The sequence below is a fragment of the Erpetoichthys calabaricus genome, chromosome 6 (genome assembly GCF_900747795.2).
Source record: "Erpetoichthys calabaricus chromosome 6, fErpCal1.3, whole genome shotgun sequence".
In the NCBI taxonomy this organism is placed as follows: domain Eukaryota; kingdom Metazoa; phylum Chordata; class Cladistia; order Polypteriformes; family Polypteridae; genus Erpetoichthys; species Erpetoichthys calabaricus.
In genome coordinates, this window is record NC_041399.2 from 179,706,747 (window position 1) to 179,730,966 (window position 24,220).

General features: G+C 35.6%; 1 protein-coding gene across 2 annotated transcripts in view; it reads left to right on the plus strand.

Annotated features, from left to right (window-relative positions):
* lmbr1 (limb development membrane protein 1) overlaps positions 1-23,886 on the plus strand; it is a 161,841-nt gene extending 137,955 nt beyond the window's left edge. For both annotated transcript variants that reach the window (XM_051929120.1, XM_051929121.1), the window contains 3 exons: positions 9,885-9,951; positions 17,899-18,060; positions 20,347-23,886. In XM_051929120.1, the coding sequence (XP_051785080.1) occupies positions 9,885-9,951; positions 17,899-18,060; positions 20,347-20,438 (321 nt within the window). In that variant the 3' untranslated portion in view covers positions 20,439-23,886. The remainder of the gene's footprint in view (positions 1-9,884; positions 9,952-17,898; positions 18,061-20,346) is intronic.
* Positions 23,887-24,220: the final 334 nt, after the last annotated feature.

Consider the following 24,220-nt stretch of genomic DNA (forward strand, 5'->3'; position numbering starts at 1 on the left):
ATTTGAACAACATATAAGAAGCGTATAAATTATTAAACAGTAAAACATTAACATTTAAGAAGTAAAGTTAGATTAAGTACTACTGCAGTGCCTTCGGGTATACCTCATTTTTTGTTTGCCCATTACATGCTTAAATGTATACATTTTTTTGGTGTACCTACCCGAGAACACGCGACATATAACCGAGCGTGGGAGAAGCATGGATTTTAAACACGCGTTGAGTTCATCTGCTAGTCTCCCTCGTGGAATAACTGGTAATGTTTGACTAAAATCTACAGCGAGTAAAACGACATTACCTCCTATTTTTTTTTTACGATCTCTGAGATGTTGCTTTTTTCGGTTCAAGGCTTCATAAGCTCTTTTATGTTGTATGGTGTACTTATCCCAAACCATCATCTTTGAATGTTGCAAGACTTTCGCCTTGTATGTAGATCGGGGTAATTACATTCATTGCATTCCTAGTCTGAATCACAATCTGATTGTATGGGTGGTTACCTGGCACTGTAGGGTTGCCACCCGTCCTTTAAAATACGGAATCGTGCCGCATTTGAGAATGAAATTGCGCGTCCCGTTTTGAATCAATACTGGACAGGATTTGTCCCGTATTTTTTTTATCATTTTTTTTAAAGCAGCGTCTCATGCAAATCATCCCACACGCATTTTATGAAGATGCCTCCTTTCCTACTTTTGATTGGGTAATACTTGATGTCATCGTTAGTTTGATTGGTCTTTTTAACTGTCCAGTGAGGAGGGCGTGTCTTTTAAGTAGAGTCTGCAAAGTGTTGGCACTGAGATGTGGCGTCCGCGCCAGAGTTGAAGCCCCTAACGTTGCGGTCAGCAAGTCGGCTAACATCCGCCATGTGCCGTCTTTCAGTTGCGAGAAGCAGATCATAGAATGGTTGAAACTGTTGCCCCTAACGTTGCGCCACGGCGTGTGGTTCGTTTATACCTCGTGTCTTCTCATTAAACTTTTATCTCGCGAATATGTTATTGCAATCCGCAGCAGGAGCGTTTCTATAAACTAAATTTAAACTTACGTTTTACACCGTGCTTTGTTTCCCTTATGAACATGCTTGTATGCTTCACTCGCTCCCTTCTCAATTGTTTAATTAATTTTTTGCTCTTCGCTGTTTGCGGCTCTTCCGTCATTTCCCCCTACTTAGTTCTTTTATCTCGCGAATATGTTATTGCAATCCTTAACGGGAGCGTTTCATTAAACTGATTGAAAATAGTTTTGCATTTACCTTTTTAGTAAAAGGCGAGCTTTTAAGCCTGAGAAATCACCCCGTAAATGCACACGTTTAATTGCACGTGTTAATATGTATGGTTACACAGTATTAAAAGACAGTGAACAACGTCAGTTACCTTTGTTCCCGCGTTTGATAAAAGGCGAGCTTTTAAGCCTGAGAAATCACCCCGTAAATGCACACGTTTAATTGCACATGTGTTAATATGTATGCTTACACAGTATTAAAAGACAGTCAAAAATTAACGTCATTTACCTTCGTTCCCGCGTTTGACTCGTGCTGTAAATGTCTTCCTTGTTTTTAGTTCACGTGATTACGTAGGAGGCGTGATGACGCGATACGTGACTCCGCCTCCTCCATTACAGTGTATGGACAAAAAATATGTTCCAGTTATGACCATTACGCGTAGAATTTCGAAATGAAACCTGCCTAACTTTTGTAAGTAAGCTGTAAGGAATGAGCCTGCCAAATTTCAGCCTTCCACCTACACGGGAAGTTCGAGAATTAGTGATGAGTGAGTCAGTCAGTCAGTCAGTCAGTCAGTGAGTCAGTGAGGGCTTTGCCTTTTATTAATATGTATAGATTTCCCAATTATCATCTTTTTGCTGGATATGTTTTTAGCACTTCTTACTGCTGCTGTGTATAAACTCTGAATCTTTTTGGATTGGATATTGGTTAGTGGAGTTTCTACCTGCTGCTGGAGGTTAAGTTGTACCTGTCTACCTGCCTACCTTCATTGTTCAAGCTCTCTGTCTCTGTGTTGTACAATTTTCAACATGGTGATGAGTGAGTCTTTACTCTGTCACCTGTTTTAGACATTTGTTTGTCTAATTTGTCTGATTGTTTTTTTTTCCTCCTCTCAACTGACTGCTAAGGGTAGGGATAGATACAATAGTTCTGGTTTACATAGCATTGACTGTTTGTGCTGGGTGTTTTTGCTATGTGTTGGTGCATCCGAGGTATTTCTGGGACATAATATCAGCTTTAACTGTGACATTATATATCAGTAGTTCTTTCTAGTAACTCTTTCTTCTGTCCAAAGAAACTCTACACAAAGCTTCAGAGCAGTTGCTGTTGACCGTCAGTAATTATTTTTCTGTTTCTAAATTAATTACAAAATGCAACTCGTCTTCCTTACAACTTGATCTTGCCCCACCACTCTTCTTTAAGTGCATCAGTTATCCCCAGCCTATTCATTAGCCTCTGACTTTGTTTATTTTGCCCACAAAACTGCCACTTTTACTACTGTCCTTTAGAGCCTGGTCTTATTTCATCTAAACTTGACAACTATATACTTATTTACAATATCGTCTTCCTAGCAAGGGTGTTCGAAAGGATCGTTCTTGCACAGCTTCAAACATTCCCAATCCTGTTTCCTTTTCAATCTGGTTTCTACACACTTTAAAGTACTGAGATATATCTCCTGAGTGTCATTAGTGGCCTCCTTCTGTCTACTGATACTGGTGTGTTCAACATTCTTCTACTTGACCTTTGTCCTGTTTTTAATGTTATAAATCATAACATACTCTTCCCCCCTCTTATTCAGTCAGAACTGTTGGCGCTGTGTTTTCTTTGTTCTCATTATATGCCACTGATAGACAGAAATTCATATCACTTGGAAAATACAAATTCATCCCTGCCCATGTTATTCAAGAGTGAGGCCAGGATCCAGAACATTGCTTGTCTTCACCTTTTCCATAATAAGAAACACTGGATCTTGGTTTAATTACTATCCAATTTGATTATTGTAATTCCCCATTCACTGGTCTCCGGGTAAAGAAATCATTACATTGTAATCTATTGAAAATTCAGGTATACAGTTCCTGACTTACAGGAAGCATACATAGTATATCATCACTGCACTTTATCATTTACTCTGCCTACTACTGTAGTTTCCTTGTGTATAACATACAAATATCTGCTTACCACCTTGAAAATTTTGCATGGTTTAGCTTTTATTTAACTAGTTGAGCTCCTTCATCCTTACAGCCTTCCTTGTGTAATTAGGTAACACAGGGCTGCTAATGGCCCAACAGATTAATCTATCAGTGTGGGATGGCAAGCCTGTCAGTGCTATGGCTTTCAAACTCTTACCTGAATGCATCTGAGACTCCTCTTCTTCATCTTCCAGCAAAACTGGACTGAAAACTTTTCTTCTAAAAATACTTTTTTTGTCTTAACTCTTAATTTCTATAGATTTCTTTTCCTCATTTTTACGTTCTGGATATTTTTTTATGATTTTTTTTGGTTTCTGCTTTATCTTTATTATTTATGCTGTTCATGGTTTCAATGTTTTGGTCTTTTCTTATTAATACTATGTGTAACGACCTTTTGTTTTAGAAAGATTCTGCATTGAATAAAACTTAATATCAAGTAATGCTTTAAAATGTGGCATTTATGCTTTGAAGAAATCAGATTAAAAAATAGGGGTTTGGTGTGAACTGTGAGCATAAAATAACATTTTGGCACATCCTTTCTTAGCAACTACGAAACATGTCCTAAACAAAAGAAATTTCCATTTCCCCTAATTAAAGCAAAGTACAACCCCAATTCCAAAAACATTGGTAAGCTGTGTAAAATGTAAATAAAAACAGAATGCAATGATTTGCAAATCTCATAAACCCATACTTTGTTCACAATAGAACATAGAAAACTTACCAAATGTTGAGAGTGAGATATCTTACTATTTCCTGAAAAAATATTAGTTCATTTTGAATTTGATGGCAGCAACATATCTCCAAAAAAGTTGGAAAAGCTGAAAATTTAAGTGGTACTAAAAAGAAACAGCTGAAGAAAAATTTTGCATCTACTTAGGTTAACTGGCAACAGGTAAGTAACATGATTGGATATAAAAAGAGCATCTTAGAGAGGCAAAGTCTCACAGAAGTAATGGTGGGCAAAGGTTCACCAATCTGCAAAATCTACATCTACAAATTGTGGAACAATTTCAGAATAATGTTCCTAAATGCAAAATTACAAAGACTTTGAATAGCTCTTCATCTAAAGTACATAATATCATGAAAAGATTCCAAGAATCTAGAGAAATCTCTGTGTGCAAGGGACAAGGCCGAAAATCAATATTGCTTGCCTGTGATCTTTGGGCCTCTATGACAGCACTGCATTAAAAACGGGCATGATTCTGTCACTTCATGAGCTCAGGAGGACACTTCCAGAAAACATTGTCCATGAACACAGTTCGCCATGCCATCCATAAATGCAGGTTAAAGCTTGATCATGCAAAGAAGAAGGCATATGTGAACATGATCCAGAAACGATAGCATGGCTTCATAGCAGAACAGTCTGGGTGCTGAACTGGCCTTCCTGCAGTCCAGACCCTTCACCAATTGAAAACATTTGGTGCATTATTAAACGAAAAATATGACAAAGAAGACCCAGGACTGTTGAGCAGCTAGAATCCTATACCAGACAAGAATGGGACAATATTCTTCTCCCAAAAGTCCAGCAACAGACATTTGCAGACTTGTTAAAAGAAGAGGGGATGCTACATAGTGGTAAACATGGCCCTATCCCAGCTTTTTTGAGATGTGTTACTGCCATCAAAGTCAAAATGACCTTTTTCTTTTTTAAAATGGCACGAGGGCAATCCCAAAAGTAAGGTCTCCAAAGCGGTGGGGACATAGAGAAACTGTTCGTACGGCTGTTGGCCACACTGTTGTGATTGGTGCTTCCTCCACTCCCAAACAAGCATGTGCAGCTTCGCTGGGATGCTCAATCTTGGCTTGGCAGCCCTTGAAAATGGAGCTCCCGTTGAACGCTACCGCCAAGTGCGAAGTTCGCGCAGGAGACCATCAATTTCCGACGAGACAATCGCGAAGGTTGAGGAAAACATGCGGAAAGATCGGCGGTTGGAACTTCATCACCCATATAGTCCGGACTTGGCACCCAGTGACTACCACCTGTTCCCTAAATTAAAAGAGCATTTGTCCGGAAGGCGATTCTGCTCTGACGAAGAAGTGAAAGATGAGGTTCAATGCTTCCTAAAGGACATGGCGGCGAGCTGGTATGACATGGGCATTCTAAAACTACCACAGCGTCTACAAAAATGCATCGACCGAAATGGCGATTATGTAGGAAAACAAATAAGTCTTTAACCTTTAAAATGATGTAAATATTATAGAAAATAAATGGTTGTTTGTATTTCTAAAAAAATAGGAGACCTTACTTTTGGGATTGCCCTCGTATGTTTTCTCTCTTTCATCATTCGATATGTTCTCTATGTTCTATTGTGAATAAAATATGGGTTTATGAGATTTGCAAATCATTTCATTCTGTTTTTATTTATGTTTTACACAGCATCCCAACTTTCTTGGAATTGGGGTTGTAATAGTGGCAGCAGTTTTAATGAGATCAGGGCATTTAGCCTAATTTAGTGATCTTCAGGGTGCTGGTTTCAGCTACATTGCTTGTAGTTTGTTCCATGTATCTATAGTTTTTACAGGTTAGAAATATCTTCTGACGTATCTGAAATTTTCCATTAACCAATTTCCTTGTTCCCTTTATGTTCTTTATTAAAAAAATGTTTTTAAAATGACAACGTCCATTCTCTGTAAACAATGAAACTTCTCATGTCACATCTTGAGGATAACCTCTCCTAATTTGTATAACCTAAAATACAATTATTTAATCACTTGTATATCCTGTCTGTGTGAGAAGAGTGATAAAGTCCATTAGATCATATAAGCTATAGATAGATACTTTATTAATCCCCAAGGAGAAATTCACATACTCCAGCAGCAGCATACTGATAAAACAATGTTAATTAAAGAGTGATAAAAATACAGTGCAAGTTAAAAAATGCAAGGTGGAGAGTGCAAGGCAGGTATAATAGACAATAATCTTGTATAGTGTTAATGTTTACCCCCCGCCCCCCGGTGGAATTGAAGAGTCGCATAGTGTTGGGGAGGAACGATCTCCTCAGTCTGTCAGTGGAGCAGGACAGTGACAGCAGTCTGTCGCTGAAGCTGCTCCTCTGTCTGGAGATGATACTGTTCAGTGGATGCAGTGGATTCTCCATGATTGATAGGAGCCTGCTCAGCGCCCGTCGCTCTGCCACAGATGTCAAACTGTCCAGCTCCGTGCCTACAATAGAGCCTGCCTTCCTCACCAGTTTGTCCAGGCGTGAGGTGTCCCTCTTGTTTATGCTGCTTCCCCAGCACACCACCGCGTAGAAGATACTATACTCATAGGGTTTATTTTTTATCTCTGAAATATTACTGACCAGGGGATATTTTTACTTTATATTTGTGAGACTTCACATTTTTTTAAATGTAAAGTGCAACATATCTCTGTATAATTGAATTTTTTCCATTTTCTTCTGTAATGATTTTTTTGACTGTAGGATATCTGACAGTCAACCTATATTACTGTCATCTGCAGATTTAACAAAATTGTAATTACATTTTTGTATGTATTGTTCATATAAATTAAAAAGCACAAGCTCCAGCACTAATCCCCGTAGATCTGCACAAATTTTAAAAACAATTTTGTTAACTGTAATGTGTTATTTTCTGTTGTTAATCCAGTTCTTCACCCATCTATACATTACTCCTTTGAATATCTTTCTTTTGTTGTCTGGTGTTTAGCCTCTAATGGAGTATTTTATCAAAAGCTTTTGAAATATTGACATACATGATTGTATAATCAAATTTTTGTGTTTCTTCCATTTAAATTTAAGCACAGGTAATAGTGAATTGTGATCTCCTCTGTCTAAGTCCATGGTACTGAATATGAGTCTAAACCGATGACAAGCCAGTACTGAACAGACATCTTTCCATATTGTCTTTTTATTATTGCTTTAATTCATTGCCCTCTTGCAGACTTTACAAGGTTGTCGAGTACATTTTTTATTAGTGATTTTTGTATTACAGTAATCCCTCGCTATATCGCGCTTTGCCTTTCGCGGCTTCACTCCATCGCGGATTTTATATGTAAGCATATTTAAATATATATCGCAGATTTTTTGCTGGTTCGCGGATTTCTGCGGACAGTGGGTCTTTTAATTTCTGGTACATGCTTCCTCAGTTGGTTTGCCCAGTTGATTTCATACAAGGGACGCTATTGGCAGATGGCTGAGAAGCTACCCGGCTTACTTTTCTGTCTCTCTTGCACTGACCTTCTCTGATCCTGACGTAGGGGGATTGAGCAGGGGGGCTGTTCGCACACCTAGACGATACGGATGCTCGTCTAAAAATGCTAAAAGATTATCTTCACGTTGCTATTTTTTGTGCAGCTGCTTCCTGAAATGACATGCTGCACCGTGCTTCGCATACTTAAAAGCTCAAAGGGCACATATTGATTTTTGATTGAAAAACAAACTGTCTCTCTCTCTCTTCCTGCTCCTGACGGAGGGGGTGTGAGCTGCCGCCTTCAACAGCTTTGTGCCGCGGTGCTTCGCATACTTAAAAGCAAACAGCCCTATTGATTTGTTTGCTTTTTTTCTCTATCTCTCTGACATCTGCTCCTGACTTGAAGAGGAAGATATGTTTGCATTCTTTTAATTGTGAGACGGAACTGTCATCTCTGTCTTGTCATGGAGCACAGTTTAAACTTTTGAAAAAGAGACAAATGTTTGTTTGCAGTGTTTGAATAACGTTCCTGTCTCTCTACAACCTCCTGTGTTTCTGCGCAAATCTGTGACCCAAGCATGACAATATAAAAATAACCATATAAACATATGGTTTCTACTTCGCGGATTTTCTTATTTCGCGGGTGGCTCTGGAACGCAACCCCCGCGATGGAGGAGAGATTACTGTATGTACAGTATATATCTGCAACTGCTTTAATGTCATCTAGAGTATAAATTGTCTAGATCTGATGACATATTTGTTTGTAATGTTTTAATGAAAAAAGCACTTCACTTAGTCACTTCTATAAACTTTAAGTATGGAAAACGGCAGATCATTATTAACCTTAGAAAAGTATTTACTTAAATAAATACAACAGATGTAAGATTGTATTGTCCTTTTAGTTTTTCCTATTTCTGGCTACTATATAAATGCTGATTTTTATTTTCACCCGTTTGTTGATTGATTCAATTAAGAAATGTTTTACTGTTATTCTGTAAATGTTACTTATTCCGAGGAAGCATTTTAAATATTACAGTAAAAGAAGGTTAGTGAGTAGGATTTATACAAGATTATATAAGATCAAACAACGTGAATTAACTTAGCTCTCATCAGTTGAAGCAGAGTATGTTTCTTATCAAAAAATGAAATATTAGCAATAAGACAGCTTAATAATATTTTTATAGTTTTACAGGTGTAGTTCTCAGCATTTCCTTTTTTCTTTTATGGTGTTCAGGGATTCTTACTTCCTTTTCTCATCTATTCTCTCAGCTGAACAATTTTAAATTATTCTGTATATACTTTACATTTTCTTTAGTATGTGTATTCTGCGCTTTATTTTTTTTTAACACTTCTTGGAGTATTCTGCACCAGCTCTGAGGTTTATAATTCCCCTGAGCAAGTGAGCTGTGTGGTTTAAATAGTTATTCCTAAACTAGACATTAAGCCCGTTACAATAACGGGCGCTAGAATATTAGTGCATAAACATTAGTAGGAACAGTCTATATTAAATGGCAAAGGACCGTCTGTTTTCTGTTACAGTAATACTGGCTTGTATGTGGCTGTAATATGCGTCACTGTACGTGTGCCTTAAATTTTCTCTCACAGTAATACATCTCTCCAGCAAGTATTTTAATCTGTGCTGGCGTGCAGCTGATTATTGTATGTATGGCGTCTCCCCAGCAACGGATTTTATGTGCGCGAAAATGAATCTACTTTTAAAAGTTATCTTGTTGTAATATCATGAAAATTTGTATATTTAGGAAAACACTTTACACTTTACCGGGCCAAGTTTGTTAATCGCAAATCTGACATCCTCAGAGTGAACACTTGCACAGCAACAAACACTAATCCCACCTCTTTGGGGAAGCTGGTCTCCACGTCTCAGTACCCGATTGGATTTTTCGTGCGTTATGTTTTAGGTCTTACCTCATTTACCGAAATCCAATAGGATCGGACGCGCGATATTTTATAGGTCCCGCCCTCTCTGTCTTGTGTGACGTGTCAGGCAGCCTTTGAAGCATCGCACCATGCCCCGTGCATGCGCACTTCACCAGAAGACACACACACACGGACACAGGGATTTTATTAAAGAGGATGCTCACAACTAGCATTTGAATGCTGTTTAAATATCTAAAAAGGCTAATAATAATAATGTTTCACTTTATTTTTTAAAAAAATACAGTTTCACTTGTGCTAATGCTTTGCTGTATGCATGTTTTTCATAATATCTAAACTTCAATATCTTGATTAGCTCTAATAATTTAGCCTAAAATGTGTATTCCCTTTTTTTATGTGTTGCAGTTTTAAGCACCAAATCCATTAGTATATGCAGTCTGTAATTTGTTCTTGGGTTATTTATATGTTTAACACATATCTTATGGAAGATGTTACTAGATTTGTTTTTATTTGATGATTTTTCAGTCAATAACTCAGAATTCATTCTAGAGGTCATGCTGTCTGCAGTTAACATATAAGATGGGTACTTGAAAAGATTCTTATTAGTGACGAAAAATGCAATAACTGACAGCTCATTTCTATCTTTCTTTAACAGATTATTGGATGTTGTGTCTCAATACTTGTTCTCAGTTCTGCGTTGCCAGTTATGTCACGGACTTTGGGTGAGTTTAAGCAAAATAACTACTGGACAATTTTATTACTGTGCTTAAAGAAAATTTCAGTGCTAAACTGTGTTTGAAAATATGAACTTTTTGGATGCATGGATAAGTGTATGTTTTTAATTAACATAATGTTTTCAAACATACGTAATCCAATTCAGGGTCATGGGACCAAGAGACTGTTCCTGAAACACTGAGTGCAAAGCAAAAAGTAGTCTTAAACAGGGCACAAATCCATCCTGGTACCCACACACACAGACAATATATCCACACTCATACCAAATTAACTTAACCAGCACATCTTCAGGGATTTTGCAAGAAAACGTAAGCAATTGAGGCATGATTATGATTAGACAATTTTGATTAATATGTAGCATAAAGCATCATAATGATTTCATTGCATTTTACAAGTAAATTCTGGTGTAAAAAGACAATGTGTTACAAACAAAATAGTGAAGATAGGAACCAAGAAATCTGATGAAGTAATGGAAGAATAAAAAGTATTTATAATGCATATAATATGTCATCTTAGTTTGAACTTATTCTTTGCTTGGAGTCATTCTTCACAAATAATAGTTTTATATACAAAGAAATCTTTTCTATTATACAGATATGTGTTTATTATACAGTGTAACCTGTATAGGTTTGTATTGGTTTGCGAGCATAATTCGTTCCGGAAGCATGCTTGTAATCCAAAGCACTTGTATATCAAAGCGAATTTCCCCATAAGAAATGATGGAAACTAAGATGATTCGTTCCACAACCCAAAACTATTCATATAAAAATGATTAATATAAAATATAAAGTAAAAATACATAAAACAAATTAACCTGCACTTTACCTTTGAAATGAATCATGGCTGGTGTGAGCGAGACGAGAGAGAGGAGGAGGAGGGTTATTGTGTATAACGACTTTCACTCTAACTAATGGAATCCCTGCTATCTGTTGGCTGACTGGAATCTTCAACTTTTTTTGCGACTTTAACAAGGAACCTATCCAATGACAGTTGCTTTTGCCTGAAGAGTCAGTACACTTGGACACAAAATAAAACAAAACGCTTTACGCACTGGAAGGTTTCTAAAGTCTTTTGGGATTCCACCCAACGGGATGACACATGGAAGAGTGTCCCGAAGCAACCGCAGGCTCCCAGCGCTGTAGCAGTTCGCCGTAAAAGCAAATGCCGAAAAGATCGCATACATGCTATAAGCGCCTGCCGTTGATGGGTGATACAAGGAACTTTATAAATGCAGGGCACAGTATTACTTGGCCACTAACCTGGACATGACCCTGCCTGACTGCTGTGTCTGTGTATAGGAGAGTGGCAGATCCCGCTACAATAAATAACCGTGCTGTTCCTGTTTCAGGCTGAGTAAAGTTGGTGTTGCTAAAGTACTGAGACTCAGCTTCGTGTTTTGGGGTGCAAGACAGGGACTCACATATTACAACACACATGTGATCACAATGCAATAGTAAACAATATACACTCGTATGGATGTTGACTATATGAGTGAGGCATGCTGATTGAGACCGAGAATGGGAGACTATTACCCACAATCCCGCAACAAAAGAGAGAGAGAACCACCATCAGCTCAGTTGTGATCGCGTGATGCTCGGCAGACAAAGCGTATACGTACTACTCGTATTGCAAGACCTCGCTCGTTTATCAAGTTAAAAATTATTAAAAATTTTAGCTCGTCTTGCAAAACACTCGCAGACCAAGTTACTCGCAATCCAAGGTTTTAGTGTAATTGATTGATGATGTACAACATAACAATACTCTTAACGTTTGTGTATGAAAAATGGTATTTCATGTGAAATTGAAATTGCGTATACATTTATTAAAAATGCATTATAAAATGCATTATTATAACCTCTTTAGCATTTTTTTATTTCCAATTTAGTCAGTATTTAAAAAAAATAAAATCAGCTGAAATCTCAATACCCTTAAGGTAGAAACAGTAGGTTCAGCCTCTCTACTAAGAATTCATTGTATGTATCTAATGTTCAATGTATGGTTTTAACATGTGTGAAATTTAAACAGAACTCTCATTCCATCTATACGTCTTTCTTGCTGTTGAGGAACTTAAAGCAACCAGATTCTGTCCATCTCATTTAATCTTAAATAGTACTGAATGCTTAAGGTAAAGATACTGTTCCAGCACGTATGTATCTAATGTTCACTGTATGGTTTTAACATTTGTGTGAAATTTAAACAGAACTCTCATTCCATCTATACCTCTTTTTTTTTTGCTGTTGATGAACTTAAAGCAACAGATTCTGTCCATCTCATTTAATCTTAAAGAGTACTGAATGCTTAAGGTAAAGATACTATTCCAGCACTTTATTTGTCTTTATTTTATAATCCATAACTAAAATTATCCATGGTTTTCCAGATGTAACCTCATAAGGCATTGTACAGTTTAACAGTAATTCACGATCATCTCAAACTGAACAATCTGTTTGAAAAGTTTCAGTCTGGTTTTCGCCCTGGCCATAGCACCGAAACAGCCCTGGTCAGGGTCACCAATGATCTTCTGATGACGGCAGATACTGGTTCACCTTCACTACTTATCCTCCTTGACCTGACAGCTGCTTTTGACACAATAGACCATAACATCCTTCTTCACCGCCTGCAATACACTATTGGACTCTCAGGAATTGTTCTAAATTGGTTTACATCATACCTGACTGGCAGAACTGAGCATGTCGGCCCTTGGCAGCGCAAAGTCCCACACCCACAACGTCGCCTGTGGTGTTCCACAGGGCTCTGTGCTGGGCCTATCCTTTTTAACTATCTTACATGCTCCCCCCTTGGAACTGTCATTGGCAGACATGGTTTTATCGTTCCATTGCTATGCCGATGACACTCAGCTTTACCTCAGGACTACTCCAACCTCCTCTACTGCTCCTCTGCCAACATCTACATTGTCTACCTGCCTGGAGGAGATAGAGGCATGGATGAGGCTCAGTTTTCTTCAGTTGAACAGATCCAAAACAGAAGCCCATCTTAGTTGGTACATCACATCATCTTCGCTCTTCTACCATCACCAGTATTACTTTCTCTGGCCAAAAGTATTCCTCTTTCCACATCTGTTACTAATTTGGGTGTTAGAATGGACTCCCAACTTACTTTTGACACCCACATCAAATATCTCTGTAAGTCATCTTTTTACCATCTCAAGAACATCGCCAAACTCCGCCCATTACTCACCCTGGCAGATGCAGAGGAAGCTCGTCCATGCCTTTGTCTCTTCCAGGCTGGATTACTGTAATGCACTCCTCATTGGGATTCCCTGGCAAGAGTATCCAGAGACTCCAGTATATTCAGAACAGCGCTTGCCAGGAATCCCAATGAGGGTGCGAAAGTATGATCACATCACCCCAATCCTGAAAACCCTTCACTGGCTCCCTGTTTCATTCAGAATAGAGTACAAGGTCTCCCTTCTTACCCATCAGTGCATTTATGGACATGCCCCTCTTTATCTACAGGAACTCCTTACCCCCCATAACTCCTTACGTTCCCTCCGCTCTGTACTCACTAACACTCTTCAAGTCCCCAGAACTAAGCTCAGCAGCATGGGTGACAGGGCGTTTTCATTGGTGGCACCGAGGCTGTGGAATGCCCTCCCTGATTACCTGAGAGCCCCACAGTCGACTGAGGCCTTTAAGCGAAACCTAAAAACTCATCTTTTTAGAAAGTCATTTTGTTAAAGTATTTTATAGACTCTTCTGTTCTTTTTTTTTTTTTTTATTATTATATTTTTACTCTGTAGCACTTTGGGATTGCTAAAATATAAAGTGCAATATAAATAAAATTTATTATTATTATTATTATTATTAACTCAAGAAAGTTAAGTATTTGTTTTCTGCCTAATTAATATTGTGACCGTTTGGGGCATTAGCCTTTTATTTATTGAAATGAATTGTTCCTTCAACCAGTCTTTGTTAAAAGGTATCATTCTCCATTCCAGTGGCAGGGTTACATTATCATCAAATAGCAAAGGCATCAGGAAATAAAAAATATATGTATACAATGACATCCAGGACTTTAATGACCTCTTGGGCATAGTTATCAGCATTGTGTCTGTTTGCAAAGATAGTGTCAACTGTGCTGATAGGTTTACTTACCTCGGCAGTGACATTCTGTCTCTGTTAACTCTTCTCATGAAGTCAGTAGATGAATTGGGAAAGCATGGGGGAGCATGAGGTTTCTGGAAAAGGGAGTGAGGCGCTGCCGATATCTTTAACAAAAAGAACAAAGGTCCAAGTCTTTCAAGTCCTGGTGCTTCCTGTTTTGCTGTATGGTTGCGAGACATGGATGCTATCAAGTTACCTGAGACAATGACTGGACTCCTTTGGTACTGTGTCTTTCATAGAATCCTTGGGTACCACTGGTTTGACTTTCTGGCTAGTGAGCAGTTGCTCATGGAGTTCTGAATGGGGCACATTTCCTGCATTGTGAGGGAGAGTCAGTTACGGCACTACAGCCATGGACTAAGTGTCTGCATGGGTGGTTGCCAACAGGGATCCCAAGGCGTTTCGTCCTGTGGTGGGTGCAGCAGCGCACTATACCAGTGCATGCTCCCCAACCTGACCTGAATGACATTAGCCAGTGAAGTTCCTCTTTGGAGCTACAGAAAATCATCTAAGCCACTTTGCCTTTGAATTCACTTTGAATTAGTCATTCAATGAAATCAATGAATAGGGACAGTTTTATTTTCCTTTCCATCTTGTGTACAACCTATAATAAGGAAATTTAAATTTTATCTATCCACTCAGAAGTCTATCCCGTCCACACCTGAACTAAGATAAGAACAAGTCCATCAATGGGGTACCATTAGATCTTCACTCATATTCAGTTACACAAAGTCCGTTAGTGTGGGTATACGTAGAACTGACACAAAAATCCACTCAGATGTATTGAAAATGTGTAATCCACAAAGACAGTAGCCAAGCTGGAATGTGTTCATTTTCTGATTTTGAAGAATATTAAAAATGCAGTGGTTTTTCTTAATGGGTCTGTTTTGAAATAGTAGTAAATATGCATAACAATGGTGTGTATCTTGCTATCTATAATGTACTGTTATAAAATTACTTTCTAATTTAATTTAAAAGTATTGGAAATTTTTAAAATAATGGTGTGTATTTACTGCAGATTTTTTCTGTGGGAGAAAATAGTCTCTCTTGTGGAAAAAACAGACTAATCTATCTGAAGCTTTTAGACATTGATACTGTTACACTGCGCTTTTTCAGTGCTTAAACTTATTTTTTTCAATTGAAACAACTGTGGATTTAACTTTAATTTGCTTTGTCTCCATTTAAAATATGGCTTTAGAGCAGTGGTTCTTAAAAAATTTTTTCTCTCAATTTTGCCTTTTTTTGTGTTAGAGAATAGCTGATGCAGATTATATCAAAGCAGTAGCATTTTCTTAAACTACCTGCGGCAACCGATCATAAGGACACTCCACAAAATGTATGCAATGCGTAACCCATTGAGGAGTAATGTGAATAACGACTATTTGCGACCCAAATTTGCAACATACTATAAGAATCTATGCTTTATATATTCTTGTTTTACCAGGCATCAGGAAATAAGGATTCTGTTGATCTGCTAAGCTGAACAAGTCACCTAATTTCCTTGATTAGAATTTCAAACAAACTTACCATATTATACTACATTATACAAACTTACTATATTTAGTTTTTGACTTTTTAATACATTTTAAAACCTTTCTGAAAACATGTTTTTTACTTTTTTATTATGGGTTACTGAGTGTTGATTTGGAAAAAATATCAATTTTAAATGAAATCTTCAACACAATAAAGTATGCAGAAATTGAAAGGGTCTGAAAAGTTTTGTAAATCAACTAAATTTATGCATGCTGTGGCATAGTTTTAAATATCCAAAAATGATCATATATTAAATCTTTTATTTAGTTTACATGAGATGTTTAAAAAATAAATACCATAGGTTTATTGGAAAAGATAAAGGATCAGATCATCAAAACAGAGATAACATTTAAATAGGCGCAGCTGTTCAAATAAAGTTTCTGCTTATGTATTGTAGTATAATAAATATATTATTACATTGTACAGCTTTAGTATTTTTTTTGCTATCCAGTAGATAAAAAGATAGGCAAACAACGTGTTTGCAAATTTATAGAGCTTTTTACACAATGTTACTTAAAATGCTTATTTAAGTGTAATATGAATGGTGAATTGTATACTACTTTAATGTGATCTAAAGTGGTAAAACAAAAAGGTTAACCATAAGGTAAATAAAGTATGCAATATGGGAATTGAAAAAAAAGTAATTAAGGAAATTAATTATTTTGCACTTATAGTCCATACAAAAGGAAATATTGCAGGCATTCTTTAAGTGAAATGGATAGGTATAAATAATAAATAGTGCAGATTTTAGTATGATTGATAATTAGAACCATTCAGCCAAAACATTATAGTTGCACTGAAAAAAATCTGTATTTTTTATTCTGCTTAAACAAAGAGAAATTTATAATTCACTGTACCGGACAATTGAAACTGAATAGCAATATGAAACAAATATTATATAGATATAAAAATAGCTAATAACTTTACTCTTTTAATTAAGAGGCCAACAGTTCCAAGTCTACCTGTTTCAGCCGGGTTTTATTATGATAATATAGCCTAGCTGAAAGATCAGCACAAAATACTGTTAATATTAAAAAACTGAAACCTGCTAAAATTTGTTCAAATAAAGAAATGATGTAGCAATAACCAGTCAAGGCAATTATTGTACTGCTATTAGTTTCAAAGAAATATAAAAGATAGTGTGAACAGCATCAGCAGCTGCAATAGGCTCTGATAGATTATGAGCCCTAAATCTTGATTTAAATGCTAAGATCGATGAAGCTTATTTAATTTTGCTAGGTAGAACATTGCATAATTTGGGTAACATACAGCTGAAGGCTATTGCTTTTGAAATTAATTTTAGTTTTTGTTTGTAACTTTAAGTAGACTTGCATGTTCCAATTGCAGTGTACATCCTAAAGTATAGGCATCAGTAATTTCCATAATGTTAGGGGAGAATAAACTGCAACTTTATATGTGAGGATAACTTTAAAATCCAATTCTAAACGTAATTATAAGCCATTTAAGTTTTTTTAATAACCGATGTAACCAAGATATAAAAGAAAGTTAATATATTGTTTCTGAATTACATCTCTAACAGTAAACGCATATAGAGAAAAGATAATTAGTTACCAAAGAGAATCAGCTGTCCCCAAAGGACATCATGTTTAAGTGAGGAGAAAAAGAAAAGACTACTATCTTCTGATTTCCTTACATATTGAAAATGTTCTTGATTTATTTACCGCATCAGAGTATTACCTATAGGTCAACTAAATTTAAATTGCCATTTATTCCCGTGGTAAATATGTCAGATTCAAAATGTTCTTAATCAGAATGTTCTTACAGGGTAAACTTTTTTTTCTTTCTAAAGTTTTAGAGAGTACCATAACCTAAGAGCTAAAGTATTACCTTGAGATTTTAACAAGTTTTTTTCAGCCTATTACTTAGATTAGACTGCAGTTAGTGGTAGGCCACAAAAATTATTTATATTCTACTTATTTGTTTTCCTAGGTATATGATTTGTGAGTCACACAATTTCAATTTTTTTTACTTTAAGTGACATGTAATAATAATAATTATTAATAATAGTAGATGTATTTTTAAAATACTGTTGTAACAATCATGTCCTTTAAAGCCATTGATTTCTAAGTTCTTATAGCTTTTGACAGATTGAAATGCATCATTAGTTATTTTGTACTAGGGGTTGCCATTTACATGGCTAAAATTAAAGATAAAATGCAAAGTGCATATTTTTATTAGTGACATTTTGAGGAAATAAAATATATATTTTCAATTAGTTAACAGTTAACAGTTTTTATTTGTAATTTGTTGTTGCATTAGGTATTACAAGATTTGATCTGCTGGGAGACTTTGGAAGATTCAACTGGTTGGGCAATTTCTACATTGTATTATCATACAATTTATTGTTTGCAGTTGTAACCACTCTGTGTCTGGTCAGAAAGTTCACCTCACCTGTGCGAGAGGATCTTCTGAAAGCATTAGGTAACAGAAGTACTTTACTGTTCCATTCGATTTATTATGTCAGGAGGGTGCATAAGAATTCCTGATGTAGAATTTGTGCTTTTAAACAATTATTGTTTTTTTTTTAATTATTGAAAATCTGACCGTAACATCATACTTCACATTATAGCAATTTAATTATAATTAAGTTCTTTGCTTTATCTGCTGTCTATTATTTATTATAAGTTCATATTGATTTATTTGTACTTATTATTTTTGGTATTTTTTTTTATTTACTTTTTTACTTTCAGTTTTATTTTCTTTAACATCTTATAAAGTATATTGAGGAACATTTTTGAATGAAAATGTGCTTTAGAAATAAATGTTGTTATAAACAGTCTCCTGAGCTTTTTTTAAGAAATACTATTGGTTGTAATGTTTTAATAAAGCAAATTATTATTGTTCACGACAAGCCTGTCTCTTATAGATACATAGATAGATTGTTGTTTATTGAACCTGTGTTGTTTATTGAACCTGTTTTTACTGCTTTTAAATGAAACAACTCTGATGCAGTTAAGTGCAGACTTTCAGCTTTTAATTCAGTGGGGTGAACAAAACGATTGCATAAAAATGTGAGGCAACTAAAGCATTTTTTTCACATAATCCCTTCATTACAGGGGCTCAAAAGTAATTGGACAAATTAAATAACTGGAAATAAAATGTTCATTTCTAATACTTGGTTGAAAACCCTTTGCTGGCAATGACAGCCTGAAGTCTTGAACTCATGGACATCATCAGATGCTGGGTTTCCTCCTTTTTAATGCTCTGCCAGGCCTTTACTGCAGCGGCTTTCAGTTGCTGTTTGTTTGTGGGCCTTTCTGTCTGAAGTTTAGTCTTCAACAAGTGAAATGCATGCTCAATTGGGTTAAGATCAGGTGACTTACTTGGCCATTCAAGAATTTTCCACTTCTTTGCTTTAATAAACTCCTGGGTTGCTTTGGCTGTATGTTTTGGGTCATTGTCCATCTGTATCATGAAACGCCGCCCAATCAGTTTGACTGCATTTAGCTGGATTTGAGCAGACAGTATGTCTCTGAACACCTCAGAGTTCATTCAGCTGCTTCTGTCCTATGTCACATCATCAATATACACTAGTGTCCCAGTGCCACTGGCAGCCATGCACGCCCAAGCCATCACACTGCTTCCACCGTGTTTTAGAGATGATGTGGTGTGCTTTGGATAATGAGCTGTTCCACGCCTTCTCCATGCTTTTTTCTTGCCATCATTCTGGTGGAGGTTGATCTTGGTTTCATCTGTCCAAAGAATGTTTTTCCAGAACTGTGCTGGCTTTTTTAGATGTTCTTTAGCAAAGTCCAATCTAGCCTTTCTATTCTTGAGGCTTATGAATGGCTTGCACCTTGCAGTGTACCCTCTGTATTTACTTTCATGCAGTCTTCTCTTTATGGTAGACTTGGATATCGATTCGCTTACCCCCTGGAGAGTGTTGTTCACTTGGTTGGCTGTTGTGAAGGGGTTTCTCTTCACCATGGAAATGATTCTGCGATCATCCACCACTGTTGTCTTCCGTGGACATCCAGGTCTTTTTGCATTGTTGAGTTCACCAGTGCTTGCTTTCTTTCACAGGATGTACCAAACTGTAGATTTTGCCACTTGTAATATTGTAGCAATTTCTCGGATGGGTTTTTTCTATTTTCGCAGCTTAAGGATGGCTTCATTCACCTGCATGGAGAGCTCCTTTGACCGCATGTTGTCTGTTCACAGCAAAATCTTCCACATGCAAGCACCACACCTCAAATCAACTCCAGGCCTTTTATCTGCTTAATTGATAATGACATAACGACAGATTTGCCCACACCTGCCCATGAAATAGCCTTTGAGTCAATTGTCCAATTACTTTTGAGCCCCTGAAATAAAGGGATTGTGTTAAAAAATGCTTTAGCTGCCTCACATTTTTATGCAATCGTTTTGTTCACCCCACTGAATTAAAGCTGAAAGTCTGCACTTCAACTGCATCAGAGTTGTTTCATTTAAAATTCATTGTGGTAATATACAGAACCAAAATTAGAAAAAAGTTGTCTCTGTCCAAATATTTATGGGCCTAACTGTATGTGACCTGGTACAGAGTGAAAGTCTGTTACTGAGTGTGCATGCTAGGATTCTGGGATTCAAAATAAGAAACATTCAAGAAATTTCAGAGTATCTACCTGGTTTGGTTATGTGTTTTTTTTTTTTTGTTTTGTTAATAATTTTAGTGAATTTTAGAATCCTTTACTAAATAATATTTATGTTTTGATTCCCTTTGTCAAGGTCTTAATAAATTGCACCTGCCCAACAGCACCAGTACTAGGGATCCAGAGATAGCCAAGCATTCTGCAAATGGACACCAGAAATCACTGTGAGCGCAAGACAAATGAATAATCAAAATTACGGCAATGGGAGACAAGAACATTTAATCATCATGGCATTCCAAGATTTTCTTTCTGTTTGCATTTGTTGAAATCTTAAAGAAAGACAGCATAAAGCATAACATTTTTTACTGTTTTACGTGGTAATAGTTTTTAAAATTATGCAACCTTATCACATTTCATCAAATGTGTCTCTCATTGTACAATTTATCATAGGGGGAACACAATGTAGGATTGTATCTTGAGGAGAGCTATTGAAAAAGTGGGGTAAGATGCATATGAATACTATATCTCAGGAATTTTTTTATTTTCAATTTTCATTCTTCCTTTTTAACACCTCCATGAAATGCACATTCATTATTCCTCAGAAACATAATAATGTGCATAGTCATTCATTATAATTTACAATTGAATTCATTTCTTGGAGAGACAAGTAAACATTATGCCGTGCATCAGGCTTTACATAAAAAAGAAAAAAACAAAACAAAATATCAATGCCTTCATCAGTATAATAAAAAGTAATTGTAACAGGTTATTCTGAGTTGATTACTCACTGAACAGAAGGCTGGGACGGCTGACCTTTCTTTAGTGCTGCATAGGTGTATAAATATTCAAAACTGGCAATACCTCACAATTGTATTATATTAAGAAAAAAACATTTTCTTTGGGCATCATGCATTCATTTTTGCTGTGTCTTTAATCAGAATATGATAAAGAGACCTGAAAGTGGAATGGATAGTTATACTTAGTTTTTTCATAAATGATTTAAAGAAATACTTATTTGAAATAAACAAAAAATGTAAAATGGACAGCAAACATCTATCTTTATGTAAATGTAGGCTTATGTGGTTTTAGTAAATGAGAAGTAGGTTTGTTACTATCCTGAAGTGCCATTCGCCCATAAAACGTTTTATAATTAGGTGCTGAGGGACAGCACAGTGAACTGGTGAAGAAGTCTATGCCAGTAAATAATTAGGACATGTTTGTGATAGGTGTAGTAGACTCCCTTTTGTGCCTTTATGCATATATATTTAATATTGTAACAGTTAAATTACAAAACTTGATTTTATTACCTTTGGAAAATAGTGATTCAGTGGGGTTTTTTTTCAGTATTGCGGCAGGTACATTCTAGAACAAACAGTTACTGAATTAATATATAAGAATAACTGTGCATATATGTTATATTTATATATGTATATTAAAGAAAAATATTATTTTATGTATTGTATTGGTTAAAAATATGAAATGCCATGTCACAAATTTTAATTAAGCAACTTTATTATCTTCATATTATTTTTTTATTACTATATTAATGCTGTAGGATGATGCCTGTATCTACTATAGTTGAGGTATTATTGCTCATATTTGTTATCAGATTGTTGAGAAGTGGATAGTGAGGTGTCTTCCCTACATTGCCCCCCCAATATGGTCATGCCTGATCATGAAGTTTTTAAGTCTGGAAGCCTGGTGTTTTATTTTCACCGCACTGTATAAAAGAGTGTGATATTTATTATTAGAAAGATGTATAATGTTTCAGTGGTAAATATGCACATTAATACTTCATTACTTTCTTTCCTAATTTTTACATTTTCTAATACATTTCACTGGCACTACCTAACATTTTTTTCAGTCATACATTAGTTCTATGTAATTTTATCCCCCTGCCTCCCAGCGCTCCTTTCATTACATATTCATTAAGTACATTACTGTTTTTCCTTACAGTAAAAACTGTCGTTGCTTCTTATATAACAGGCATTATCATTTGACGTAAAAATCAGACACATATGCCTTATGAATATAAAAAATGTTTTGCTGAGTCCAAGACACTATTTATTTTGTTTGTTAATGACAAATTCACTGTGAGCAATACTAGTTAATAACAAATCAGAATGTGTGTGTGGTAAGGGTTCCTTTAAATTTTGTGAAGACCATTTTAATAAACAAAACCCTGGGACATTTAAATATGGTTTATAAATCCTTGAACGTTTTGAAATAAAAAAGGCATTTGAGATTATTCTGGTTAATTGCATGCTGCATTTGCCTAATTAGAAGGTACCTCCAATAACTGCAATGACAAATTCCTGAACTCTTAAATGCAATTGATTCAGAGGTTATCATCCACATTTGATTTGGTTAAATAATGGTATTTAGCTTTATAACAAAGATGCAAAAAAGAACTTCCCAAATGTTTTCTTACTTTTTGGTAGATTATAAAGAAGAAATAGCAATCATAGATTTTGTGTTTTAGATTGTGTTGTTTGATTATTTTCTGTTTCATACACATTCAAACTTTGCTATATTTGAAACTAATGTGAATAGTTTGGAAAAACTGATGAATGCAAATCATCCTTAGTTTTTGTGTATTACTTTGTAAGGTAATGGGACAGAAAAAAAACTTAAAGTAACTTTTCCAAAAAAATCAACTTGTCTGTCTGATGAATGAGTTCTGAAAATGTTCAAAGATGAATCTTGCTTTGTGTTGATTTTTGTAATTACGTATGTCTCATTTCCTTGTTGTATGATACATTTAACGCTGCAGACAAGCTATACACATTACAAGCCATTTAGTGAAGATGCTTTTTTGCAACCTTGTATGTTTTTGTTAAGTGAAACTTAAGTATTCATTTTGTATCCATCCTTCTATTCAAGGTTTTCCTTAAAAAATGTATTCATTGTTTCAGTACCCACATTTTAACCAACATACCATTCAATTCATACTCATTAAAACCAGCAGTAATATTCATTACAGATAACAAGGCTGGTAAAATGACATATATATTTGTGCCAATCTCAAGAATATATACTGTATTTTTTGTTACCTGTATGATCTAAATGTGATTTGTGGGTATGAGCAAATTGCTAAACTGGTCAAAATGCTAAAGGCCTTATTGCTGCTTGAAAGAAAATTGTTAGTGACCAAACATATTCATTCAATGCAAGCCATATTTAATGTCCAAATGTTTAATACATTTATAATTTGAATCTTCGAAAGTCTTAACTGGAATACTATATGGAATTGTTGTCTGCTAACTATGAGTGTCAGTGTTGCAGTAGTGTCATTTGTTTTTTACTTTTGCTTTTTGACACATAATTGTTATTCCTTCCTCAGAGGTAAAGACCATCACAAGAAGTCATTTTTAAGTCTACCTCTTTTTGCTTTGAAAAAGTTTTTTTCTTTCTTTTTTTTGGCTTACTCACTCTTGTACATTACGTGAAAATGCTTTTTAGAATAAACATATCAATATTTTACACTTCCATTTCAAAGTCTCTTTAAGGGTCACTGGGAACCGTCTTTAGTGAATGCAGCTCTTACAGTTTCTGCATGTCACATGTATATGTGAATGTATTTTTATTCACCTGTTTGTAGATATTTTGTTTTGTAAAAAATTGTTATAGTTAAAATGTGTACTTTTTCAGTTTACAATAAATTCTGTGAATTGCACATGATGTTTGTCTTTTGTTTAATGGTGTTAGCATTCAATAGATTACCTTTTTTAACTTTTAACTATTGGAACATGTACTGTAAATATGTAATTGTTTGGGATTGTTTTGTTACAGTATTGGTATCATTTATCAAAAATATTACCAGCAAGAAGGAGATTTAATTTTACATTAAAAAATAATTCTCTTGAGTCTGGGTGGAGTATCAACAGTTCTCATCAAATCATGATATAATTCTTCTTTTTTTGTCTTTCACATATAACTTGAAATACTATTTTACTTATTTGAATAAAAGCAATACTGGTTCTGGGGAAGGAAATAACTACAAGAGACTA